This window comes from Neomonachus schauinslandi, chromosome 14 (genome assembly GCF_002201575.2).
Source record: "Neomonachus schauinslandi chromosome 14, ASM220157v2, whole genome shotgun sequence".
In the NCBI taxonomy this organism is placed as follows: Eukaryota; Metazoa; Chordata; class Mammalia; order Carnivora; family Phocidae; genus Neomonachus; species Neomonachus schauinslandi.
The window spans coordinates 68,727,172-68,748,888 of record NC_058416.1 but is presented as its reverse complement, the minus strand read 5'-3'; the positions used below and the strand labels follow the sequence as shown (position 1 = coordinate 68,748,888).

The window sequence follows — 21,717 nt, the reverse complement described above, 5'->3', positions numbered from 1 at the left end:
AAGATTAGTCTCTATTCAGTCCACGAGGCCAAGGAGTCCGCCGGGGTCTCTCCCTGGCTGTGAAAAGCGGGCCTCAGGGCCCGTCGCTGCTGGCGAGGAAGAGGAGTAGATGGCTTGAGTGCGCTTTTCGCTCACGCCCTGGGTCGGAGGGCTGCGGGCCTAGGCGGCAGTAACGAGAAGACACTCCTCCCGCACCACGGGCCTGACGTCGGGCGCGGAACAGTGCATGGGCGCAGGTCCGGCGAGGCGGGGCCGAGCGGCGCGCGACCCTCCGCGCGCTCGGGGAGGCACAGACCCGGGCGGCCTCTCTGGCCCCCACTCCCGCGGGCTCTATGACACCGCGCTGGCTCGCGGGACGGGGCGGGGTTGGTTGAGGGGGAGGAGACCACTCCAAACTGTACATCTCGCGGAGAGCCTCGAGCGGAACTCTCTCGCGAGAAGTAGGAAGTACCGCGCTTGCGCGTTGCAGTAGCGCCTGGTGGCCTTGTCAGATACCCCCGCGGTTGTGTGAGGGGAAGTAGTCTGTCCGGAGGCTACTGCGCTCTCCCCGTAAGGCCGCGTGACTCGCCACCATGAGCAGCACCTTAGCCAAGATTGCGGAGATCGAAGCCGAGGTAATAGGCACAGCTGGCGCTTCACTCTCCCTCGGAGTGTTCCTTTTTAGGTAGCGTTGCTCTTGCCTATACTCCCTTTAGCCGCGTCAGGGCTGGCCCAGCGTTCTCCGACTCCCCTCATCCGGGCCCCGAGTCCCCCGACTCCCCTCTTCCCGGTCCTGCGTTCCCCGACTCCCTTCAGCCTCTGCTGGAGCCCCTCGACTCCCCTCAGCCGGGGCCCGCGTTCCACACCCCTGCTCCTTGGTCGGTACCCCGTTCCGTGTTCGGCTCCTGTCCGAACATCGATCCTCTCAGTCTTCCTTTTCTGTGAGCAACACAGTCCTCTCCGCCCGGCTGCTCCAGCCCTGATCCGCTCACGCACTTCAGTATCTTTCATCATTTCCCAAAACCCATCCTCCTCTCCCCAATCTCTACTTTGAAGACCACGTTTCCCAGAGTATTGCTCCCAGGAATGGATGTGGGATAACATCTGCAGTAGCTATTGATTCCACCTGAATTACTGTGTGATTCTATTGTCTGAAGTGCTCAGAGCTCTTTAAAATCCGGAAAGTGGTGACCTTAAATCAGATGGTGCATACCAGGTTCAAGCAGTAGAAAAGGACTCCGCAGCTGAGTTTTAGTCTGTGGGTGCCAATTGCAGTGACCTTGGTCATGTCTCTTCTCTTGGGCCTCAGTTGTTTGCTCTGTAGTGAGGGGAATGGGCTGGGTAATAAAGAGAATGACTTTTCACTCTTTTTTAAGTCTGACAAAAATGGACATATTGACATCAGGTAGGATCTAGAAGAAAATCATTCCCAGTTGGGGGAGCGTTCATTCTGGATATTTTACCTTGTAGGAGCTGCTTCTGATTTATGGCTGTGATTCCTCTCTTACAGATGGCTCGGACTCAAAAGAACAAGGCCACAGCACACCACTTAGGGCTGCTTAAGGCTCGCCTTGCTAAGCTTCGTAGAGAGCTCATTACCCCAAAAGGTGGTGGTGGTGGTGGGCCAGGAGAAGGTTTGTATTTTTCTTCAACATTGGGTTTTTTTTTTTTTTGGTGTAATTTCTGTCAAAATAATATAGGTATATGGTTTAAAAGTAATTTTAAAATTTCTATGATAGTAGGTTTGTATTTTCTAATCCTTAATTCATGAATTGTGTTCTGCTGGTTTCAAAGGCAAATGAATGTTGTCTAAGTGATAAACTAGAGTTTTATGTATATCCTGTGTTTTTTTAAGTTTATTTTTTAAAATAATCTCTACACCCAACATGTGTCCCGAACTCATGTTGAGTTCAAGAGTTGCATCCTCTTCCAACTGAGCCAGCCAGGCACCCCTATGTATATCCTAATATTGATCCAAAATAGGTTTTCATTGGCTTACAGGAATATGTAAATACATACATCAACAAGGTAAAAAATAAGTAAGGAAATTGATGCAAAGGGAAGTGAAGGTATGAAGAATAATTTGAACCCAAGAGAGAGAAGGTTAGGACCAAAAATAATGTCATAAAGTCTATACTTCCTAGAGGAGGGCCACGAATTTGGCTTTGAAGTTGTTTGCAGCCATAAAAAAAAAGAAAGAAAGAAATCCCGTCAGTCACATAGTTCCTAGAGTTTGTAAGACAAAAAAGAGACCCATTTTTATTTTATTTTATTTTTTAAAAACTTATTTTTTTACTTTAAATTTGTTTTTAATTCTAGTAACATTAACAAACTTATATTAGTTTCAGGTGTACAATATAGTGATTCAACAATACTTACTCCGTGCTCATCACAATACATGGGCTCTTAATCCCCTTCACCTTTTTCACCCATCCCCCCCCTTCCTTCTAGTGGCCATCTGTTCTCTATGTTTAAGAGTCTCATTTTTTGTTTCTCTCTTTTTGCTTTTGTTTCTTATATTCCACATATGAAGAAACCCATTTTTAAAAGATTTTATTTATTTGAGAGAAAGAGAGCACACACACACATACACACACAAACACACAAATGGGGGCGGGGGGAGGGGGCAAGGATAAGCAGACTGTGCTGAGCGCAGAGCTCAGTGTTGGGCTTGATCTCTTAACCCTGAGATCATGACCTGAACCAAAATCAAGAGTTGGCTGGCAGCTTAACTGAGCCACCCAGGCGCCCCACCCATTTTTAGATCAATTATTATATAATCTTTGAGTGTTAAATACTATGGGTACCAGAAAGGTGTATAATAGTGTAAGTGGTAGAGGAATAAAGTTTCTAAATAAATATTCCATTAAACAATGTTAGGGGCGCCTGCGTGGTTTAGTCAGTTAAGCATCTGCCTTCGGCTCCCTGCTTGGCGTGGAGTCTGCTTCTCCCTCTCCTCCTCCCCCCTGCTTGTGCTCTCTCTCTGTCTCAAATAAATAGATAAAATCTAAAAATAAATAAACAATGTTAATTGCTATTTTGTTTGCTTAAGTTCTGGAGAGAAAGTTGGAGAAGTTGGAGAAATATGTCTCTAGATAGATAGGCTACCAGAATGTGAAAGGAATTTCATGAATCTCAACACTTTAAGAGATAACTTTCCTCTTCTTTTTGATATTTATTGATGTTTTAGGTTTTGATGTGGCCAAGACAGGTGATGCTCGAATTGGGTTTGTGGGTTTTCCATCAGTGGGGAAGTCAACACTGCTTAGTAACCTGGCAGGGGTATATTCTGAGGTGGCAGCCTATGAGTTCACTACTCTGACCACTGTGCCTGGTGTCATCAGATACAAAGGTGCCAAGATCCAGGTGAGTAAGGCCGGTAGGCCACAGACGGGAAGAAATCCATTCTTTCATTCATTTAAGAAGCTCTCTGTATGTTAGACCTGATCTTTGATCTACTAGGCCCTTCCTGTCTAGCAAGGAAGATAGAACAGTACATAACACAGTGGGATAGTGTTTGTGAAAATACAGAGAAAGAAGGGACTACTTTTTCACCTGAGGATATTGGGGGAAGGTCTGGTAAGACTAAAAAAGCTTCATGTAGAAAATGACAATGCAGGTGGGTCTTGAAGTTCAGGTAGAATTTCATCAGCCAGAGAAGGTGAAGGGCAATTTCAGGCAGCCATAATGGTAAATAGTTTGCTGTGGTGCAAGCTGAGGCGTGGGGCAGGAGTGGTAGAAACTGGAAAAGTAGGTTGGGACTGAATTATGAATGGCCTTGTGTGCCTGCTAAGGAAGTTGATTTTTATCTTATATGTAGCTAGGAACCATCAGAAACTTTTTAATAAAGAAATAACGTAAGATCCTTTTTTTTATTTTTGTATTTTTTGGTGAGATCCTTTTTAGAAGATAATTCTTGTCTATGAGGCCTAATGAAGTTGGTGTCCTGAGAAGTTTTTCTTAGATAGGTGATGGATTTAGGGCTACCAAATGAAGAGTCCCTTTGGGTATGAAAGAAGGTGTATGTAAATGTAAGCTTTAATGGGTCATATTCTTATTGGCTACACAGCTAAGAAGGCAAGATTCTGAATTCTATGACATTTGAATCTAGGCTGGAGGTTCCCAGGCTTTCTTGGCTCACAGCACCCTTAGTGTCTCAGTAGTTATTTTCTGACACCTTTTCTTGTCCCAGTAATTTTTTTTAACGCGCCCCAGGCCAAAAGAAATACGTAATGGTTCCGTTTGTTAGGTCCAAACAACTTAAGTATTTATGTCCTTACCGCCACAGTTATTTATTTACCAGTGGGATGTGTGCACTGTTGGGTATCACATAACTTCTCAAACTTTGGAATCAGATTGGATACAACCACATTTGTTTCCTTTTCTACATTGATTTTTGTGTGGTGCTTTTTTATTATAGCAACTGATGAAAAAGTCTAACTTCTCAAAGTTTTGGATATGACGTAATTGAAAGCAATGTAGTAGGATGTAATGTTGAAATTGAGAGCTCTGTGGAGCTAGTAGTTCCTTTATTGTCTGACATATATCAAGAATTGTTGTTTCTCTTGAAAACTTAGAATAGCCCATGGTACCCTTAAGTTCTCTGTGGTGCCCCAGAGTACCTTGGCTCGTTTTTTGGAAATTGTTGGTAAAAGCATTTGTTTTCCCTCCTGAGCTACACAGTGAGTTGTGAAGTGCATTTGTGCTTCTTTATTAATCTGAAGTAGGAAGGGACCAGTGTCCTGGTGGTATTTTCAATGGCTTTTTTCCCTGCCCATGCAGAGACTGTGTTGGGACATGGACCTTTCAGGGATTCCATGTCCAAATGTATATAATAAGAATGAGGATGCTTGAGCATATCTGGACCACTGCTTGATGCCATCTGGTTTTAGAGTCTTGGTGATAATCACAGTTTTGGCAGCTCAGAGAATAACTTCTTCCCTGATGAGATGTTCTTGACACCTCTTTCAGAGCTTTTGAGTATATCAGAATAAAGAACTATTTAACCCTCTCTTTCCTTGTCTTTCCTACAAAGCATTCATTTCAGTGTCTCCTGACCTGTTAGGTTTTTTTCCCCCCTTTTTTGCGTGATGTTTTCTTTTCTGCCTGTGCACTCTCCTTCCCCCCCGCCCCCTGACTTTCTCTAGAAACCAAGTTAAGATGTACATAACAGGATGAAAATGACTAACCTTGAATGTTTTTTATTTATTTTTATTTTATTATTATTTTTAAAAGATTTTATTTATTTATTTGACAGAGACACAGCGAGAGAGGGAACACAAGCAGGGGGAGTGGGAGAGGGAGAAGCAGGCTTCCCGCTGAGCAGAGAGCCCGATGTCGGGCTAGATATGGGGCTCGATGTGGGGCTCTGTCCCAGGACCCCGGGACCATGACCTGAGCTGAAGGCAGACGTTTAATGACTGAGCCAGGCGCCCCCCCTTGAATGTTTTTTAAATTGCTGTTTTGTGGCAGAGTACTCATTATCTGTGACATGGAGGGAGAGGTATACAGAATTAGAACCATTTAATAAGAATTATAAGGAGGGAGATTTCTGGTTTTTTGTTAGGAAGGATGATGTTTTTAACAGTAAAGGTGCCTGAAAATGGAATGGTACCTCTTGAGGTAATAAATTACTGTGTCTGGAGGTGTTTTAAGTAGTGACTGAACCACCACTTATCACATAGGCAGAGATTAGCCTGCAGAATGGATGTTCAGTTTTAAAAATTATGGGGCTTATTTTAACTTTCTAGGGTCCCTGGGATTCCTGTTGTCCTATATAAATAATTGACTTGCACATTTAACTGCTTTAACCTTTAAAGGCATTTGAGTTTTAGTTTAACGTTGAATTCTTAAAATCCTACAGTTTCATGATTTAAAAAAATATATATGTTCTTTTCTTATTTCTTGGTTGTAATATGAAATTCAGATATGTAAAGCATAGGTTATTTTATTGAATGAAATTTAGTTGCTATGTCTACAGCCATAACACCTTGATATTGTCTGAAGTTTAGTTGCCACATTTAAATAGTTTGATGTAACCTTAAAAATATTTCCCTGTCAAGAAAAGTTAAATTTAGTTTTTTTTACTTTTGTAGGGGCTTCAATAAATTTCCTTGTTTTCAGTTGAGATAGTTAGAAAGCCTGTGCTCTTTTCTCTTAGTGTAATACTCTCTCTTTCAGACAGTCTTTTAAAGCCATATTCTAGGTTTAAGAGTTTTAGATTATCCAGATGGATTTTCCTTTTTGAGTTCTTGAGAACATTAGCTAGGCTCAGTATATATTAAAGCCTTTTGCTGATGTAATATGTGTGTGTATGTGTATATATATATATATTTTAGCAGAAGTAATATATTTTTTAGCAGACTTGGATTTACTAAGTGTTAGAAATAGATTGTAGAATCTTTGGGAGAGTTGAAGAAGTAGACTCTTGACTTAATTTCTAGGAACGACTGATGGATGAACTTTTTGTTTTTTCAAACGTGTTTATTGAGATATAATTCACATACAATAAACTGCAGAAAAGTATACAGTTTGCTAAGTTTTGACATAGTTATATGCTGGTGAAAACGTTACCACAATCAAGATCATGAACACACCATCCCCAAAAGTTTCTGCATGCCCCTTCCCTCCTGGTCCCCTTCATCTCCAAGCAATTACTTATCTACATTTTTTCAGTACAGATGAGTTTATATTTTGAGTTTTATATAAATAAGACCATGTGTAAATATAAATGTACTTTCTTTTGGGTGGCTTCTTTCATTCAACATAATTATTTTGAGGTTCTCTTGTATCATTCATGTTGCTGCCCCTTATGTGAACATCCTACATAATCACAGAATTGTCAGGAATAGATTAACATTGATGCAGTAGTCCCTAAACTACAGATCTTATTCAAATATTACCAATTTTCCCACCAACATCCTTTTCCAAGATTTTATTGGGGATCATCCTGTGTTGCGTTTAGTTATTCTTCCTTATTCTCCTGCCATCTGTAATAGTTTCTCAGTCCTGTCCTTTAAGACCTTGACACTTAAAGAGTATTGATTAGTTATTTTGTAGAGTGTCCCTTAGTTTGGGTTTGTCAGGTGTTTTCTCATAATTAGACTGAGGTATTAAATATTTTGTCTAGAATACAATGAAATGATGGTGTGTCCTTCTCAGTGCATCTTACAGGATTCATGATGTTATATGTCTTAATTGGTGATGTTGACGTCCCATCAGTTTGGTGGTATCTGCAGGATTTCTCTACTGTAAAGCTGTTATTTTTCTTTTTTAAAAAATTATTCTTTTTTTTTTGTAGTTAAATATCTTGGAAGAGGTATTTTGAGAAGATACAAATCCTATCTCTCAAACTTGCCCACTCATTTTAGCATCCATCTGGATCCTCTCTGCAGCAGTTATTACTCTGCTTTTTGCCTACTGCCGAATCTTTATTTTTCTCTTTCTTACTGCATGTTATTAATTAGAATTCTGCTATTTGGAAGAGCTGTTCCTTCTCTCATTTATTCAGTAATGTGTATCAATGTGGGCTTGTGGATATTTATTTTATTTTATGGGTTATAATCCAGTACTACCATTATTTTGTTACTCGTTTTATTCCAGCTTTGATAATTAGGAACTCCTTCAGGTTGGCTCCTGTGTACTTTCCATAAGCCCCCATCTTTTTATGAATACATTCTTGTTTTTTTGGCATGACATGCTGTTCCATGCTAATCTTAGATTTTTCCCTGCTCCAGGCCTGAAATCAACCACTTCTGAAGGAGCTCTAGTTTCTTTTATTGGAAAATGGTGTTTAGAAATCAAGATCTGGTGTGCTCATTATTTCCCATGTAGCCTTGTAAATCAATATAACTAATGTTTCCAAGTCAGGTCTGATGTATTCAACATAAATTATAAAAGGGTAGCTCAGTTGGGTGTGTTGTATTAGTCTTAGAGGATGTAACATTTATTTAGTGAAGAATAGGGAGGAACTTTGAGTAGGCTCTTGAAAAGTTGAACTGTCTAAGCACCTCCTGAATTAGTTTCTTCATTTCGGTTTATTTAGTTATTTTTAAAATTTATTCATTGTAAGTAATCTACATCCATTGTGGGGCTCATCAAGACTCAGCGATCAAGAGTCTTCCAACTGAGCTAGCCAGGTGCCCCCATTGTGGTTTATTTAATGTAAAGTATATTTTTATAATGTCAGATAGGCTTATAGCAAAGACTGGTTTTAAATGATGTTTTGATAAGCTGCCACTCTGGTTCTGGTCCGTTCATGTGGATAATTCAATATTGGCCATACAGAGGACCCTTGATATTTTCAGATTTTATATATGCTCTTAACTGTTTTCAGTGGACTCTTTAAGGTATAACTAATAGTTTGTAATTTTGCTGAGATGTGCATTTGATTTGTGTGCAAAAGTTGGTTTTTATGTTCTCATTGTTATGTACATACACTATGAATTCTGTGAAGTTTTTCCCTTTACTGCATTTTCTGGGCAATTAAGCAGTCATTTTCAATTAGGGACACACATCAGAGTCACCTGTGGAACCTTTTGAAGTATATAGATCAATATCTGAACCCTCCTTTGCCCTTCTAAATTAGAATTTGTAAGGATGGGGCTTGGATATCTGCATTTTTTTTTTTTTTTAAGATTTTATTTATTTGCGAGAGAGAGAATGAGAGACAGAGAGCATGAGAGGGAGGAGGGTCAGAGGGAGAAGCAGACCCCCTGCCGAGCAGGGAGCCCGATGTGGGGCTCGATCCCAGGACCCTGGGATCATGACCTGAGCCGAAGGCAGTCGCTTAACTGACTGAGCCACCCAGGCGCCCTGGATATCTGCATTTTTGATGGTTTTACAGGTGATTATTATGTGCTCGCCTAATTAAGAATGACTGGAGAAATTTTTGTGAATTGGGGAATTTGGAGGATTTGCAAAGCTCTCAGTATGTATCACGTGAATATCAAGATTCAACTATTATCTACAGTAAGGAATTGATGTGGAGGCTCAACTTTCTGAAAAGAAGGAATATTAGAAGATAATATGTATGTTCTAATATTATATATAAAATATATATGTATTATATATATATTATTATTTACTTTAGAGAGGTGGTGGGGAGCAGAAGGAGAGAAACAATCTTAAGTAGGCTCCATGCGTGGGGTTTGATTTCACAACCCTGAGATCATGACCTGAGCCAAAATCAAGCATCAGACACTTAACCGACTGAGCCACCCAGGCGCCCCTAGAAGATATTAATGTAGAATAATGGATTTGGCCCTCAAAATGTGAGCCATAATCTTACTTGATTTATTAGGATTGTGATTTTGGGCAAATCACTTAACCTCTGTGAACCTCAGCTAATATCCTTATCTCAGGGCTGTTAGGCATTTTAAACTAGGTAAAGTATATTAAAAAAAAACTTGCATTTAAAAAAGTATATAAAAAACTGACATTTAAATGCATAGTAAGGGGCGCCTGGGTGGCTCAGTTGTTAAGCGTCTGCCTTCAGCTTGGGTCATGATCCCAGGGTCCTGCGATTGAGCCCCGCATTGGGATCCCTGCTCAGTGGGAAGCCTGCTTCTCCCTCTCCCACTCCCCCTGCTTGTGTTCCTTTTCTCCCTGTGTCTCTGTCTGTCAAATAAATAAAATCTTAAAAAAAAACATAGTAAAAGTTATGTACACTCAACTTATAAGGAAGGTTGGATTTGGATCTTTTATACTTTGGATACTTGAAAAATAAATCATTCTGTTTGATCGGTTCAGATTTATGACTTCTTTTTCCCTTCTTGCCTTTACCCTATCCTTAATCTTGCAGCTCCTGGATCTTCCAGGTATCATTGAGGGTGCCAAGGATGGGAAAGGTAGAGGCCGTCAAGTCATTGCAGGTGAGTGGTCCAGGGCCACCATCCTGGGATATCATCCCTTTACTGGGCACTATTCCTTTAGTTGGGGACTGTTGGACTTAAGAGATTTTAACACAGGGAAGGGCGTAGTTTTATCTGACTTCTTTTTTTTTTTTTTTTAAAGATTTTATTTATTCATTTGAGACACAGAGATACAGAGAGAGAGAGAGAAAGCATGAGCAGGGAGAGAGGCAGAGGGAGAGGGAGAAGCAGGCTCCTCGCTGAGCCAGGAGCCCGATGTGGGGCTCGATCCCAGGACCCTGGGATCATGACCTGAGCTGAAGGCAGACGCTTAACCATCTGAGCCACCCAGGCGGCCCTTATCTGACTTCTTACTGGAGTAGAATGTCAGAACTTGAAGGGACCTCAGAGAGTAACAGTCCAGATCTCCATTTGAGGAGAAACACTAACGACGGGAGAAGTGAAGTGCTTCAGTCCACTGTTGCACTGGTTGTGGCTGATTCAGAACTAGAACTTGGGTTTCCTGACTCCCACCCATGCCTTTCCTTCTTTTCTTCTTTTACTTGAAGTAAAATATTATAAAAGGCTCATCATAAATTGCAACAATCTGCTTCCCCACCTTTCCTCACCTCCACTGTCATTCCCCATTGGCAACTGTTATCAACTCTTCAACTGTTTCTTCTGTTACTTACCTTCATATTTTCAAATATTATGCTTATATTGCTATTTCACGATTAATTAATTTTAGATATCATCTATTGATTTCATGTTATGGTGGAGAATTAGCTCTCTTACACTCTATACCTTTATTCCCATTCTTTTTTTTTTATTTTATTTTTAAGTAATCTCTACACCCAACATGGGGCTCCAACTTATAACCCCTAGATCAAGAGTCACATGCTCCACTGACTGAGCCAGCTAGGTGCTGCCCTCTCCTTTCTTTAAAATAAATTATATCACAGTTTTTAGTTAACTTATCAGTCATAGTTTACATTATTATGTAACGAATATGTAACTTTTGTTCAGTGCTAATTCTTTTCTCTTGAAGTCTTTTTGAAATTTGTTTTTCATGGAGTTAATTGTTTCTTTTTTTGTTTTGTTTTATTTACTTTTCTGTGTTTGCTACTTTTCAAATGTTCTAACAGATCAAATGCCTATCAGTCAGTATTTTTCTGTATAGTTAAATATAGCTCCAAATACAGTCTTAGTGATTTCGTTCTTTTCCCACAACCCTGACAGTACCCTCATGTACCCTGTCTTCTTGCTTTAATCTGGATTGGTTGCTTTCTAGATCAGCACTGTCCAGTAGAGGAAGTGGTCTGAATTTGAGCTCTCCAGTATTGTAGCCCCTAGGCGTGTGTGGTTATTGAGTGCTTTAAATGAGCCTAGTGTAATTGAGGATCTGAATTTCAAATTTTATGTCATTTTAATTAGTTTAAATAGCCCCAGGTGGCTAGTGGAGTCTGTATTGGACAGTGCAGCTATAGACTTTTTGCATGGCTATCAGTCTGAGACTTTTTTCTGTGTTTTTGTTTGGGATCCCCTGTTTCCTGGAGTCAGTGTCTTTTTTGGGGTCATTTTCATGTTTTGCTGAAGCACAGTCTTTAGTAAACTTCCAGAAAAAGGATGAATGATAGGTAAATTGTTTTTTCATGTCTGAAAGTATTTTTAGTCTACTCTTATATTGATTTATTAATTTAGCTATTTATAGAATTATGTATTAGGAGTTACTCATGGATGAATATCAGAAACATTATGCTAAATTAAGCGAGCCAGGCACACAGACCGTATTTTGTGTAATTCCATTTATATGAAATTTTTTAAAATGCAAACCTGTGGTGACAGAAAGCAGATCAGTGGTTGAATGGGAATCAAGGGGAAGATTGATTTCAGAGGTGATGGAAATGTTCTCTCTCTTGCTTGCCTGTGGTGGTTACACAGGTATATATATTTGTCATTAAACCATATGCTTAACGTGGACACAATTTGTTTTTTGTAAATTACACTGATAATATACATGTAATACATATGTAATATATACGTGTGTATATGTATAATTACGCTGATAATAAAGTTGACTAAAAATATGCCAAGTAGACATAAGACTAGTCTTATGGTTTTAGAATCTTATTGTTTTAAATCTTTCTAAACTTTTTCTGGGATTTAGGTTATTGCTTGGTTCTTATCTTTATTCTGACTTGTTTTTCTGCTAGTGTATCTAGAAGTTAACACATCTAGATGTACCAGTGGAAAACCAGGCACACATTGCAAATTGACTTCTGGCATAGAATTTGGTAACCTTAAGAACTTCATGTGTGTCTATGTATTTATAAAAAAAATCCTTTGTCTTAATGGAATTCCATTGCCCCCACCCCAGCTTTTGAGTATTTGGCTTAGTTAAGTCTTTAGTGAGTTTTGCTTGGATATAAATTATTTTTTTCCATTCTTCAGTGGCCCGGACATGTAACTTGATCCTGATTGTTCTGGATGTCCTGAAACCCTTGGGACACAAAAAGATAATTGAAAATGAGCTGGAAGGCTTTGGCATTCGCTTGAACAGCAAACCCCCCAACATTGGCTTTAAGAAGAAGGATAAAGGAGGCATTAATCTCACGGCCACTGTAAGTGAAGGTGATATGAGGCAGGCTGCTGAAGGGGACTGGGGTCGAGAGTGGATTGAGGCACAGGGATGTTGACCTTTGGAAATTACCTGGCTTCTGCCAGCATTACAGAGGTAACACAATGACCTTGTAATGACTTTCAGAGTAGGACAAGAATCAGTCTCAGACTTAACTTCATTTCTTCTTTTGGGTTATTTATTTGATGTGGTATGGGAGTATAGACTTTTTTTTTTTTTTTTTTTTAAAGATTTATATTTATTTGACAGAAAGAGACACAGCAAGAGAAGGAACACAAGCAGGGGGAGTGGGAGAAGGAGAAGCAGGCCTCCTACAGAGCAGGGAGCCTGACACGGGGCTCGATCCCAGGATCATGACCTGAGCCGAAGGCAGATGCTTAACGACTGAGCCACCCAGGCGCCCCAAGTATAGACCAGTTTTAATGCTTACATGAAGTAGATGGCTGCTAATATCTTGTGTTTTCATTCATTCAGCACAGATTTATAGAGCGCCTACCATGAGCCAGGCATTGTTTTAGGCTCTTATTGGGCAGGGGGGGTAAGTTGGAAGAGAGAGCAAAATAGGCAAAGATCTCTTTCCTTACATTCTATGTGTAAACGTAGTAAACAAAATTAATGAGTTAATACAGTATATTAGACGATGATAAATCTAAGGACAAAAATAAACTGGGAAAAGGGATGGAGAGTGTTGGTGGGAGAGTTGATTAGAGAAATCTTCACTGAGGTGACGTGAAGGAGTGAACAAAAGGGATATCCTGGGGAAGAGCATTCCATATAGAGGGAATATCCAAGTGCAAAGCCCTGAGGTAGAGCATGCCTTTGCATATTTGAGGAACAGCAGAGTGAGCAAGTAGGAGGGTGGTAAGAGATGAAGTCATAGCATATGTACTTTTACTTTGCAGGAGTTGGATAACTATTGGTTGGGTTCCCGTCTATGGAGTGAACATGATTTGATTTAGGTTTTGGTGGAATCAGTCTAGCTATTTGTTGAGAATAGATTGGATTGTGTTAAGAATATAAGAAATGGGGGCGCCTGGGTGGCTCAGATGGTTAAGCGTCTGCCTTCGGCTCAGGTCATGATCTCAGGGTCCTGGGATCGAGTCCCGCATCGGGCTCCCTGCTCCTTGGGAGCCTGCTTCTCCCTCTGCCTCTCTCTCTCTCTGTCTCTCATGAATAAATAAATAAAATCTTAAAAAAAAGAGAGAATATAAGAAATGGAAGCAAAGAAGCCATTTAAGAGGTTATTGAAATAATCCAGTCACAAAGTGATGTTTCTCAGGCCAGAGTTGTAACAATGGTGGAGATGAGAAGTGGTTGATTATCAAAAGATTTTGAAAGTAGCTGGTAGGAATTACACCTAGATTGGATGTGGTTTGTGAGAGAGATGACTATAAGGTTTTTTCCTGAGCTAGAACAATAGACTCTCAGTACTAAAATGTTAAGACTTTGAATAGAATAGGATTGGAGGGGAGGGGAAGATTAGGATATTCAGTTTGAGATTGCTAGACACCCAAGTATTACCATCAAATAGACATATGAGGAATTATCTAGGCTAGAGATGTAAATTTGGTGGATAGCAACTCTAGAGCCATGAACTTAGCTGAGATAACTAGGAAATGAGTATAAATAGAAAAGAGGTTCAAGGATTGAGCCTTATAGCCCCCCTCCAGTGATTATAGGTTGGGAGATGGGAAGAATCCGCAAATAAGACTTTTTTTTTTTTTTTTAAAGATTTTATTTATTTATTTGAGACCGAGAGAATGAGAGAGAGAGAGCACATGAGAGGGGGGAGGGTCAGAGGGAGAAGCAGGCTCCCCGCCGAGTAGCGAGCCCGATGCGGGACTCGATCCAGGGACTCCAGGACCATGACCTGAGCCGAAAGCAGTCGCTCAACGAACTGAGCCACCCAGGCGCCCAGCAAATAAGACTTTTTTAGACAGAAGAAGGAGGAAAACTGGGAGAGTTTGGAATCTTGGAAGCCAAGTAAAGAAACTTTCAGATTGGAGGAGTGATCAACTTTGTCCAATTCTGCTTGCTTCTAAGTAATAGAATTGAGGACTGAGAATTTCCTACAACATTTAACATTCTAGAGGTCCAGATGATATGACTAACACAGAATTAAGCTGTCCTGCCCAGAAGATCTTTCTCATTATCCTGTCATAATGTTTGAATTTGAACATTTAGTATTTGTTTGCTAAGGCTGCCATAATAAAGTATCATAGATTGGGTGGCTTAAACAACAGAAGTTTATTTTGTCTTAATTCTGGAGGCACTAGATATCTGAGATCAGGGTTGGTTTCTTCTGAGGCCTCTACTTGGGTTTGTAGATGGCTGTCTTCTCCCTGTGTCTTCACATGGTCTTCCCTCTGTGTGTTTGTTTCCTAGTCTCCCTTTCTTCTAGTGATGTCAGTCACATTGAATTAGGGTTCATCCATATGATCTCATTTTAACGTACTTACTTACCTCTTTCAAGACCCTATCTTTAACCATAAAAGTCACATTCTGAGATACTGGGGTTAGGAGTATAAACATATGAATTTGGGTGGGAGTGATTCAGTCCACAGCACCTTCATCTGAGTTTGGAAAGATTATTATTATTATTATTATTATTATTTAGGATTTATTTATTTATTTGAGAGAGAGAGCATGGGGGGGGAGGGTGAGAGGGAGAAGCAGACTCCTCACTGAGCAGGGAGTCCGATGCGGGACTCGATCCCGAGACTCCAGGAACATGACCTGAGCCGAGGGCAGTCGCTTAACCAACTGAGCCACCCAGGCACCCAGATTATTAGTTTTTAAGTATTTTCTAATAAAAGTCAATTCTTCTCATCCAGAATAACAGATTTTAGAAATGAATTTGTACCTTAGGATTATCCAGGTATAACGATAGATACTTCTGGGAAATTTTTTTTGCTCTGTGACCAGTTATTGTCTTCTGTGCACATTCAGTGCCCTCAGAGTGAGCTGGATGCTGAAACTGTGAAGAGCATTCTGGCTGAGTACAAAATTCACAATGCTGATGTGACACTGCGTAGTGATGCCACAGCAGATGACCTCATCGATGTGGTAGAAGGAAACAGGTATGACTAAGTGTACAGTCTGGTGCCCGAGTTTGAATTTGAAGCCTTGTAGTGGAAACAGTATTGGATTATGAATTTGGAAGACATAGATTCTAACTGGCTGTGCTACTATCTCAAATAGTAGTGGGCCTTGGTTTTGTTAGCGGTAAATTGAAGGGTTGGTTTTGATTTCTAACATTCTTCTTTGCTCTGAAATTTGATTATGTTAGTCAAATTCAACTAGGCCATTTCCTAAGCTGTGTCATATGATGGTGGAAGAAAGTAGTTCCCAATCTGCTCTCTCAGAATTAATCCATCTGAGAAATCCTATAGGCTATCATATCATATCATATATCATGTAGCTGGGCTGTATCTGTTCTCTCCAACTGTAACCTGAAGGTTTGTAGCTGAAGCCCTATTCCATGAAAATTTATAATTAGTATTTTAAATTATATATATTAGTATTTTAAATTAAATAATAAAAATAAAATAAAAAATAAAAATAAATTTAAAAAATAAATAATAATAAAACAATAATAATTTAAGCCACTGTTAAAATTTTTCCTGGCATTTGAGCATAATGTTGTTTAGTTGCTTTCCTGTTCATTTGTTCCTATTTTATTGGATGGATTTATTTGATTCTCATTTGAAAACAAAGGCCATTTCTTTGAGTTAGACACTGTATAAGTGAGCAGTTAAAGCCTGAAAAGTTGTGGCTTGCTATAAATATAGCCTTAGCTGCCATATTGATATGGACATTAGGATTGTGATATTGTTAGATGTTATGTGTTTTATTTTAAAAATTATCATGAAATACATTATTAAAAATATATTTACATTTACAGTTTGTAAAACAACTTTGTGGGAAATTGACTCTGAGACTTGCCCAAGGTATTTAGATTTAGGAAGTGACAGAGCTGGGAGTAGATTGAGTCTGTGTGATTCCAAAGCTTTTGTTCCTTATGATGCCTCTCAATTAGCTGCATGGCTGAGACTAGGGCCTGAGTTTTGTTACTTCTCAACTCATAGTTCACTTTTTGGATATTCTGCCTTACTTTGGTAGGAAGCCTTTTGGAGGCGGTTGAGGGGTTGATCTGCCTCTTATGTTTGCAGTCTCTGATTTGGGGTCCTGGGCCAGGGGATGCTGATAATCACACTGACATTCTTGTCAACAGCTCCAGACTAATGTCCTGTTTTTCTTTTACTTCTATAGAGTTTATATCCCTTGTATCTATGTGTTGAATAAGATTGATCAGATCTCCATTGAGGAATTGGATATCATCTATAAGGTGCCTCACTGTGTACCCATCTCTGCCCATCACCGCTGGAATTTTGATGACCTCTTGGAAAAGATCTGGGACTATCTGAAACTAGTGAGGATGTAAGTCTTAGTGGAAAGGGTCATATTGCTGTAGGAATTAAACCAGACTATTCTAAAATGATACCGTCTGGAGCTTAGTGCATAATTTGACTCTTTTTGGAGATATAAATAAATTAATTTCTGTCATCTGCTAGGCCATATTGAGGACACTTTCTTCCTTAATTGGAGGTTATCTGTGTCTGATCTTTTCAGGAGTGATGGAGGGTTGATTTGCATTCAGTCCATGAAACATTCCAAGAAGTAGGCAACCTCTGCTCCCTCTCTGTTCTAGTTACACCAAACCCAAAGGCCAGTTGCCAGATTATACATCCCCAGTGGTGCTGCCTTACTCTAGAACTACGGTGGAGGATTTCTGCATGAAGATTCACAAAAATCTTATCAAAGAATTTAAATAGTAAGTATCATGGGCATGTAGTGCCTTCTTTTCCTTGTGAGCTCCTGATTCCACTAACTAGCAATTCTTAGGCTACCATTAAAGAAAATGGCATCAGGGGGGCTGCTAAAAAGTTTGCTTGGTTAGAACTCTGCAGTATCTTCCTAAAACCATGCCAAGTTGGAGCAGGAAGTGCTCTAAAAGCCTTGTCAGGTCAGTGGGCTGACAGTACACAGGGCTCTGATTTTCTCTTGTTAATTGGTCTTCCTCTTGGCAAACACGAATGTTAATTCTCCTTGCCAGCATCATACTGGCCTCCAGTGGGTACTGAGACCCCCTCTAAACCTTAAGCATGGGTAAATGCCCCTAAATCTCCTTTGTATACTTTCATTGCTGGTACAGGCTGAAAATTTCTGACATCTTATTTTGAGCTAATTGAGCTAATTTTATTTATCTTATTTTATTTTTCTAAAGATTTATTTATTTGTGAGCGAGAGCGTGCATGCACACATGAGTGGGGACAGGGGCAGAGAGAGAATCTCAAGCAGACTCCTTACTGAGTGCGGAGCCTGACACAGGGCTTGATCCCACGACCCTGAGACCATGACCTGAGCCGAAACCAAGAGTCGGATGCTCAACCAACTGAGCCACACAGGCACCCCTGAGCTAATTTTAGACTTACAGAAAAGTTGAAAAAATAGTACAAAGAGTTTCCTTATATGCTTTACCATTATTCTAACATTATCAGCTCACATAACTGTAGTATAGTTATCAAGAACAATTTTTTGTCCATCGGTTGATGGATAGAGAAGATGTGGTGTATATACATACAATAGGATATTACTCAGCCATAAAAAAGAATGAAATCTTGTCATTTGCAATGACATGGGTGGAGCTAGAGAGTATAATGTTATGTGAAATAAGTCAGAGAAAGACAAATACCATATGATCTCATTCATATGTGGAATTTAAGAAACAAACGAGCAGAGGGGGGAGAAAAGAAAATAAGAAACAGACTCTTAACTATAGAGAACAAACTAATGTTTACCAGAGGGGAGATGGTTGGGGGGATGGGTGAAATAGGTGATGGGGACTAAGGAGTGTAGTGCACTTGTGATGAGCACTGGCGATATATGTTGAATCACTATATTGTACACCTGAAACTAATATAACACTGTTAACTGGAATTAAGATAAAAAAAGTTTCTGATCCTAAGAATACTGAAAGAGTGAAGACCTTTATTAAACTTCGCATTCCTTTTATCCAAAATAACTGTATTCCACGTGCAGGTGCTAATTTCCACTATCCTCAGACCTTTACATTTTGGCATATACTTGAATCAGTGAAGGAGAATCTTGTGAAGTTAGATTATTTTTCTTTTTCAGACTTAATAGATTTCTATATAGGTCTTGCCTTCCATGGTGGCAGAACACTGTTCTCAGCCTCTAGAACTGTAAGTTAATGAGGGAATTAAATGAGAAGGGAGAAAAATATTTTGGAGAAAAAACATCAAAGCAAATAGAATTTTATTTGGTCACTGTTTTCCTTTTTTTTTTAATTATGGAACAAATAGCATTTTAACCATCTTAATAGAAAAAATTCAGCTTTAGACCTACTAATTGTAACATTTGTCCTTGTTGCATTCTGTTTGTGTCCTTGAATACATGCACATGTCCTTTAATCATTTACTATGTGTTTTCTGTTAGTGCTCGCTTCGGCAGCACATACACTATGTGTTTTCTGTTACAAGACTCACATCATTTTTATTAACCACATTTTTCCTATTTATTGTTACTTTACGTAGTTTTCTTGTCTTCACACACAGACCTTTCCCTTTTAATTTCTTTAATCTAGGATTAATGATAATATGGCCTTTGATATGTTTTGCTGCATTGCTCTCCACAAGGGCTGGACCTGTTTACATTGCCATCAACAAAATGGGAGGCACTGATGTTACTGCAAGCATTGAATATGATTGCTAAAAACTAGTTTTCTGGGCGCCTGGGTGGCTCAGTCGGTAAAGTGTGTGTCTTCGGCTTGGGTCATGATCCCAGGGTCCTGGGATTAAGTCCCGCGTCGGGCTCCCTGCTCAGTGGGAAGTCTGCTCTCTCTCTCCCCTCCCCCTGCTCATGTTCTCTCTCTCGCTTGCTCTCAAATAAGTAAATAATCTTTGTAATAATAAAAAAAAACCTAGGGGTGCCTGGATGGCTCAGTCATTAAGCGTCTGCCTTCAGCTCAGGTCATGATCCCAGGGTCCTGGGATCGAGCCCCGCATCTGGGTTTCCTGCTCCGCAGAAAGCCTGCTTCTCCCTCTCCTGCTCCTCATGCTTGTGTTCCCTGTCTCGCTGTGTCTGTCTCTGTCAGATAAATAAATAAAATCTTTAAAAAAATAAAAAGCAGCACTTAAGTGTAAGAAAAAAATGCAAACAGTACCAAAATGGTGGGGAGCCCTACGTGGTGCTCTGTCCCACGACTCTGAGATCACAACCTGAGCCGAAACCAAGAGTCGGGCACTTAACCGACTGTGCCACCCAGGTGCCCCGGAACATAGGTTTTTATTTTTATTTTTATTTTTTTAAAGATTTTATTTATCTATTTGATAGAGTGCACAAGCAGGGGGAATGGCAGGCAGAGGCAGAGGGAGAAGCAGGCTCCCTGCAGAGCAGGGGGAGCCTGATGTAGAACTCAATCCCAGGGCCCTGGGATCATGACCTGAGCTGTAGGTAGTCACTTAATCAACTGAGCCACCCAGGCACCTGGAACATAGGTTTTTAAAGATGTTTTGTTGCAAAGGCAATATAATAACAATGTGGCTGTCATTTTCTATCCCTTGGTACATAGTTCTTAGCCTTTGTGAGGCAGGTCTCAGTGTCTTGTTCACCAGTTTCCATCACTAGCACAACATATTTTTAGTATTGGCCTATAGATAAAAAAAACAGCTGGCTCAGTCTGCTTCTCCCTCCCCCTGCTCTTGTGCACTCGCTCACTTTCTCCCTCTCAAATAAAATCCTAAAAAAAAAAAAATTACCTTCGTAAATTCCAAAAAAGTCAGGAGAACATACCAGTTACGGTGTCTTGGGAGGGAGAGAGAATTTTCCTTGCATGGCTAAGGAGGGAGGCCCTATATTTATAAGTTTGCACTGGTGGTTTTAGTAGACCCAATAAAAACTGGTATTCTGTAACAATCTATAACTGACATTGTAAGAACCAATTTCTAATCCGAATTATTTCAGAGTATTTTTCTATATCAAACCCATGCTTTCTCCTTTTAATTTTAAACTAGTCTTGTCACATTTCTCATTTGTTTTTTCTCTTTGACCTTCCTAAATTGGCTCTGGAACAAGAGGAACCACACAGCTTCAGAAGTCTTTGCCACTTTGTATGTGAAGGCTCCATTGTGCCATACTGCTGGGGAAGCTAATGCCTGTGGGCTTTGAATGTGGTCCTTGACTGGGGAGGGGCGATGTTGCAAGCCTATGGTTCTTAAGAGCTGGAATGCTAAATCTAAGCAGAAAGAGGGCACCCTGGTAGCTAAGGTAGAAGTGAGATGATTATTTACACTGACTATTTTTTTTTTCCCTTCCATACAGCGCTCTGGTCTGGGGTCTGTCTGTGAAACACAATCCTCAAAAAGTGGGTAAAGATCATACATTGGAGGACGAGGATGTCATTCAGATTGTGAAGAAATGAAACCTTTCCCTCTACCCATGTCCTGGGCCAACCATAGCAGCTTTTCCCATGACCAAGCACCCTACCCCAAACCCCTTCGAGCTTTGGCAGCCAGTGGATCAGGATTCAGGGGAGGGAGATGAAGGCATCCAAGCTAGAACTTTGTCTTAAGTTGGTGTCACCTTGTAAATTCAACTGCATAAAGGACCTGGTAGGCCATCCAGCTATGTGCAGTTCATGTGTCATTGTCAGAATTTGTTTTGGGTTGGACTGAATGAGGATGGGTCTATGTACAGTGAGACATCTGCAGAAGGGGTACTTGGGAGCTTGGTCTTAAGTGTGAAATGGATAAAAATGTGACTGCAACATCTTATTTGATGTTTAGTCATGGGAAACCCTTCCAACTGGATGTGGCCTTCATTCCTCTCAAGTGGTCTTTCGCAGATGATACTGGAATGAGGAAGGACATGATGTAAGTTAACTGATTATTTCCTGCAAGGCTGGTCCATGTGGGAGATAGTGTCGTGTGGCAGTTGAGTAAAGTACTCTAACCAGACACATCAAGAGTTTGAATTGCATGGCCACTTCTAATGAGCTGTGAAACCCTGCATAAATTACACAACCTCTATAACTGTTTCCTCATGTAACATGGAGATGGTAATAGCACTTACCTTCTGGAGTGGAGACTGTTAGTATTAGGGGAGGTGGTAGTTGTAAAATACTTAGCACAGTATCTGGCATAGAAGTATTAGTGAATGTTGGCTGTT

The 21,717-nt window shown here is 40.2% G+C and overlaps 1 protein-coding gene across 1 annotated transcript; it reads left to right on the top strand.

Moving 5' to 3' along the window:
* The first annotated feature begins 437 nt into the window (after nucleotides 1-437).
* DRG1 (developmentally regulated GTP binding protein 1) lies at nucleotides 438-21,321 on the top strand. The gene is made up of 9 exons (XM_021703530.1): nucleotides 438-614; nucleotides 1,490-1,613; nucleotides 3,170-3,345; nucleotides 9,782-9,851; nucleotides 12,282-12,451; nucleotides 15,418-15,548; nucleotides 16,741-16,908; nucleotides 17,180-17,302; nucleotides 20,872-21,321. Exons 1-9 carry the CDS (start codon nucleotides 573-575, stop codon nucleotides 20,969-20,971), a joined length of 1,104 nt encoding a protein of 367 aa, XP_021559205.1. The 5' UTR covers nucleotides 438-572; the 3' UTR covers nucleotides 20,972-21,321.
* The last annotated feature ends 396 nt before the right edge of the window (nucleotides 21,322-21,717 follow it).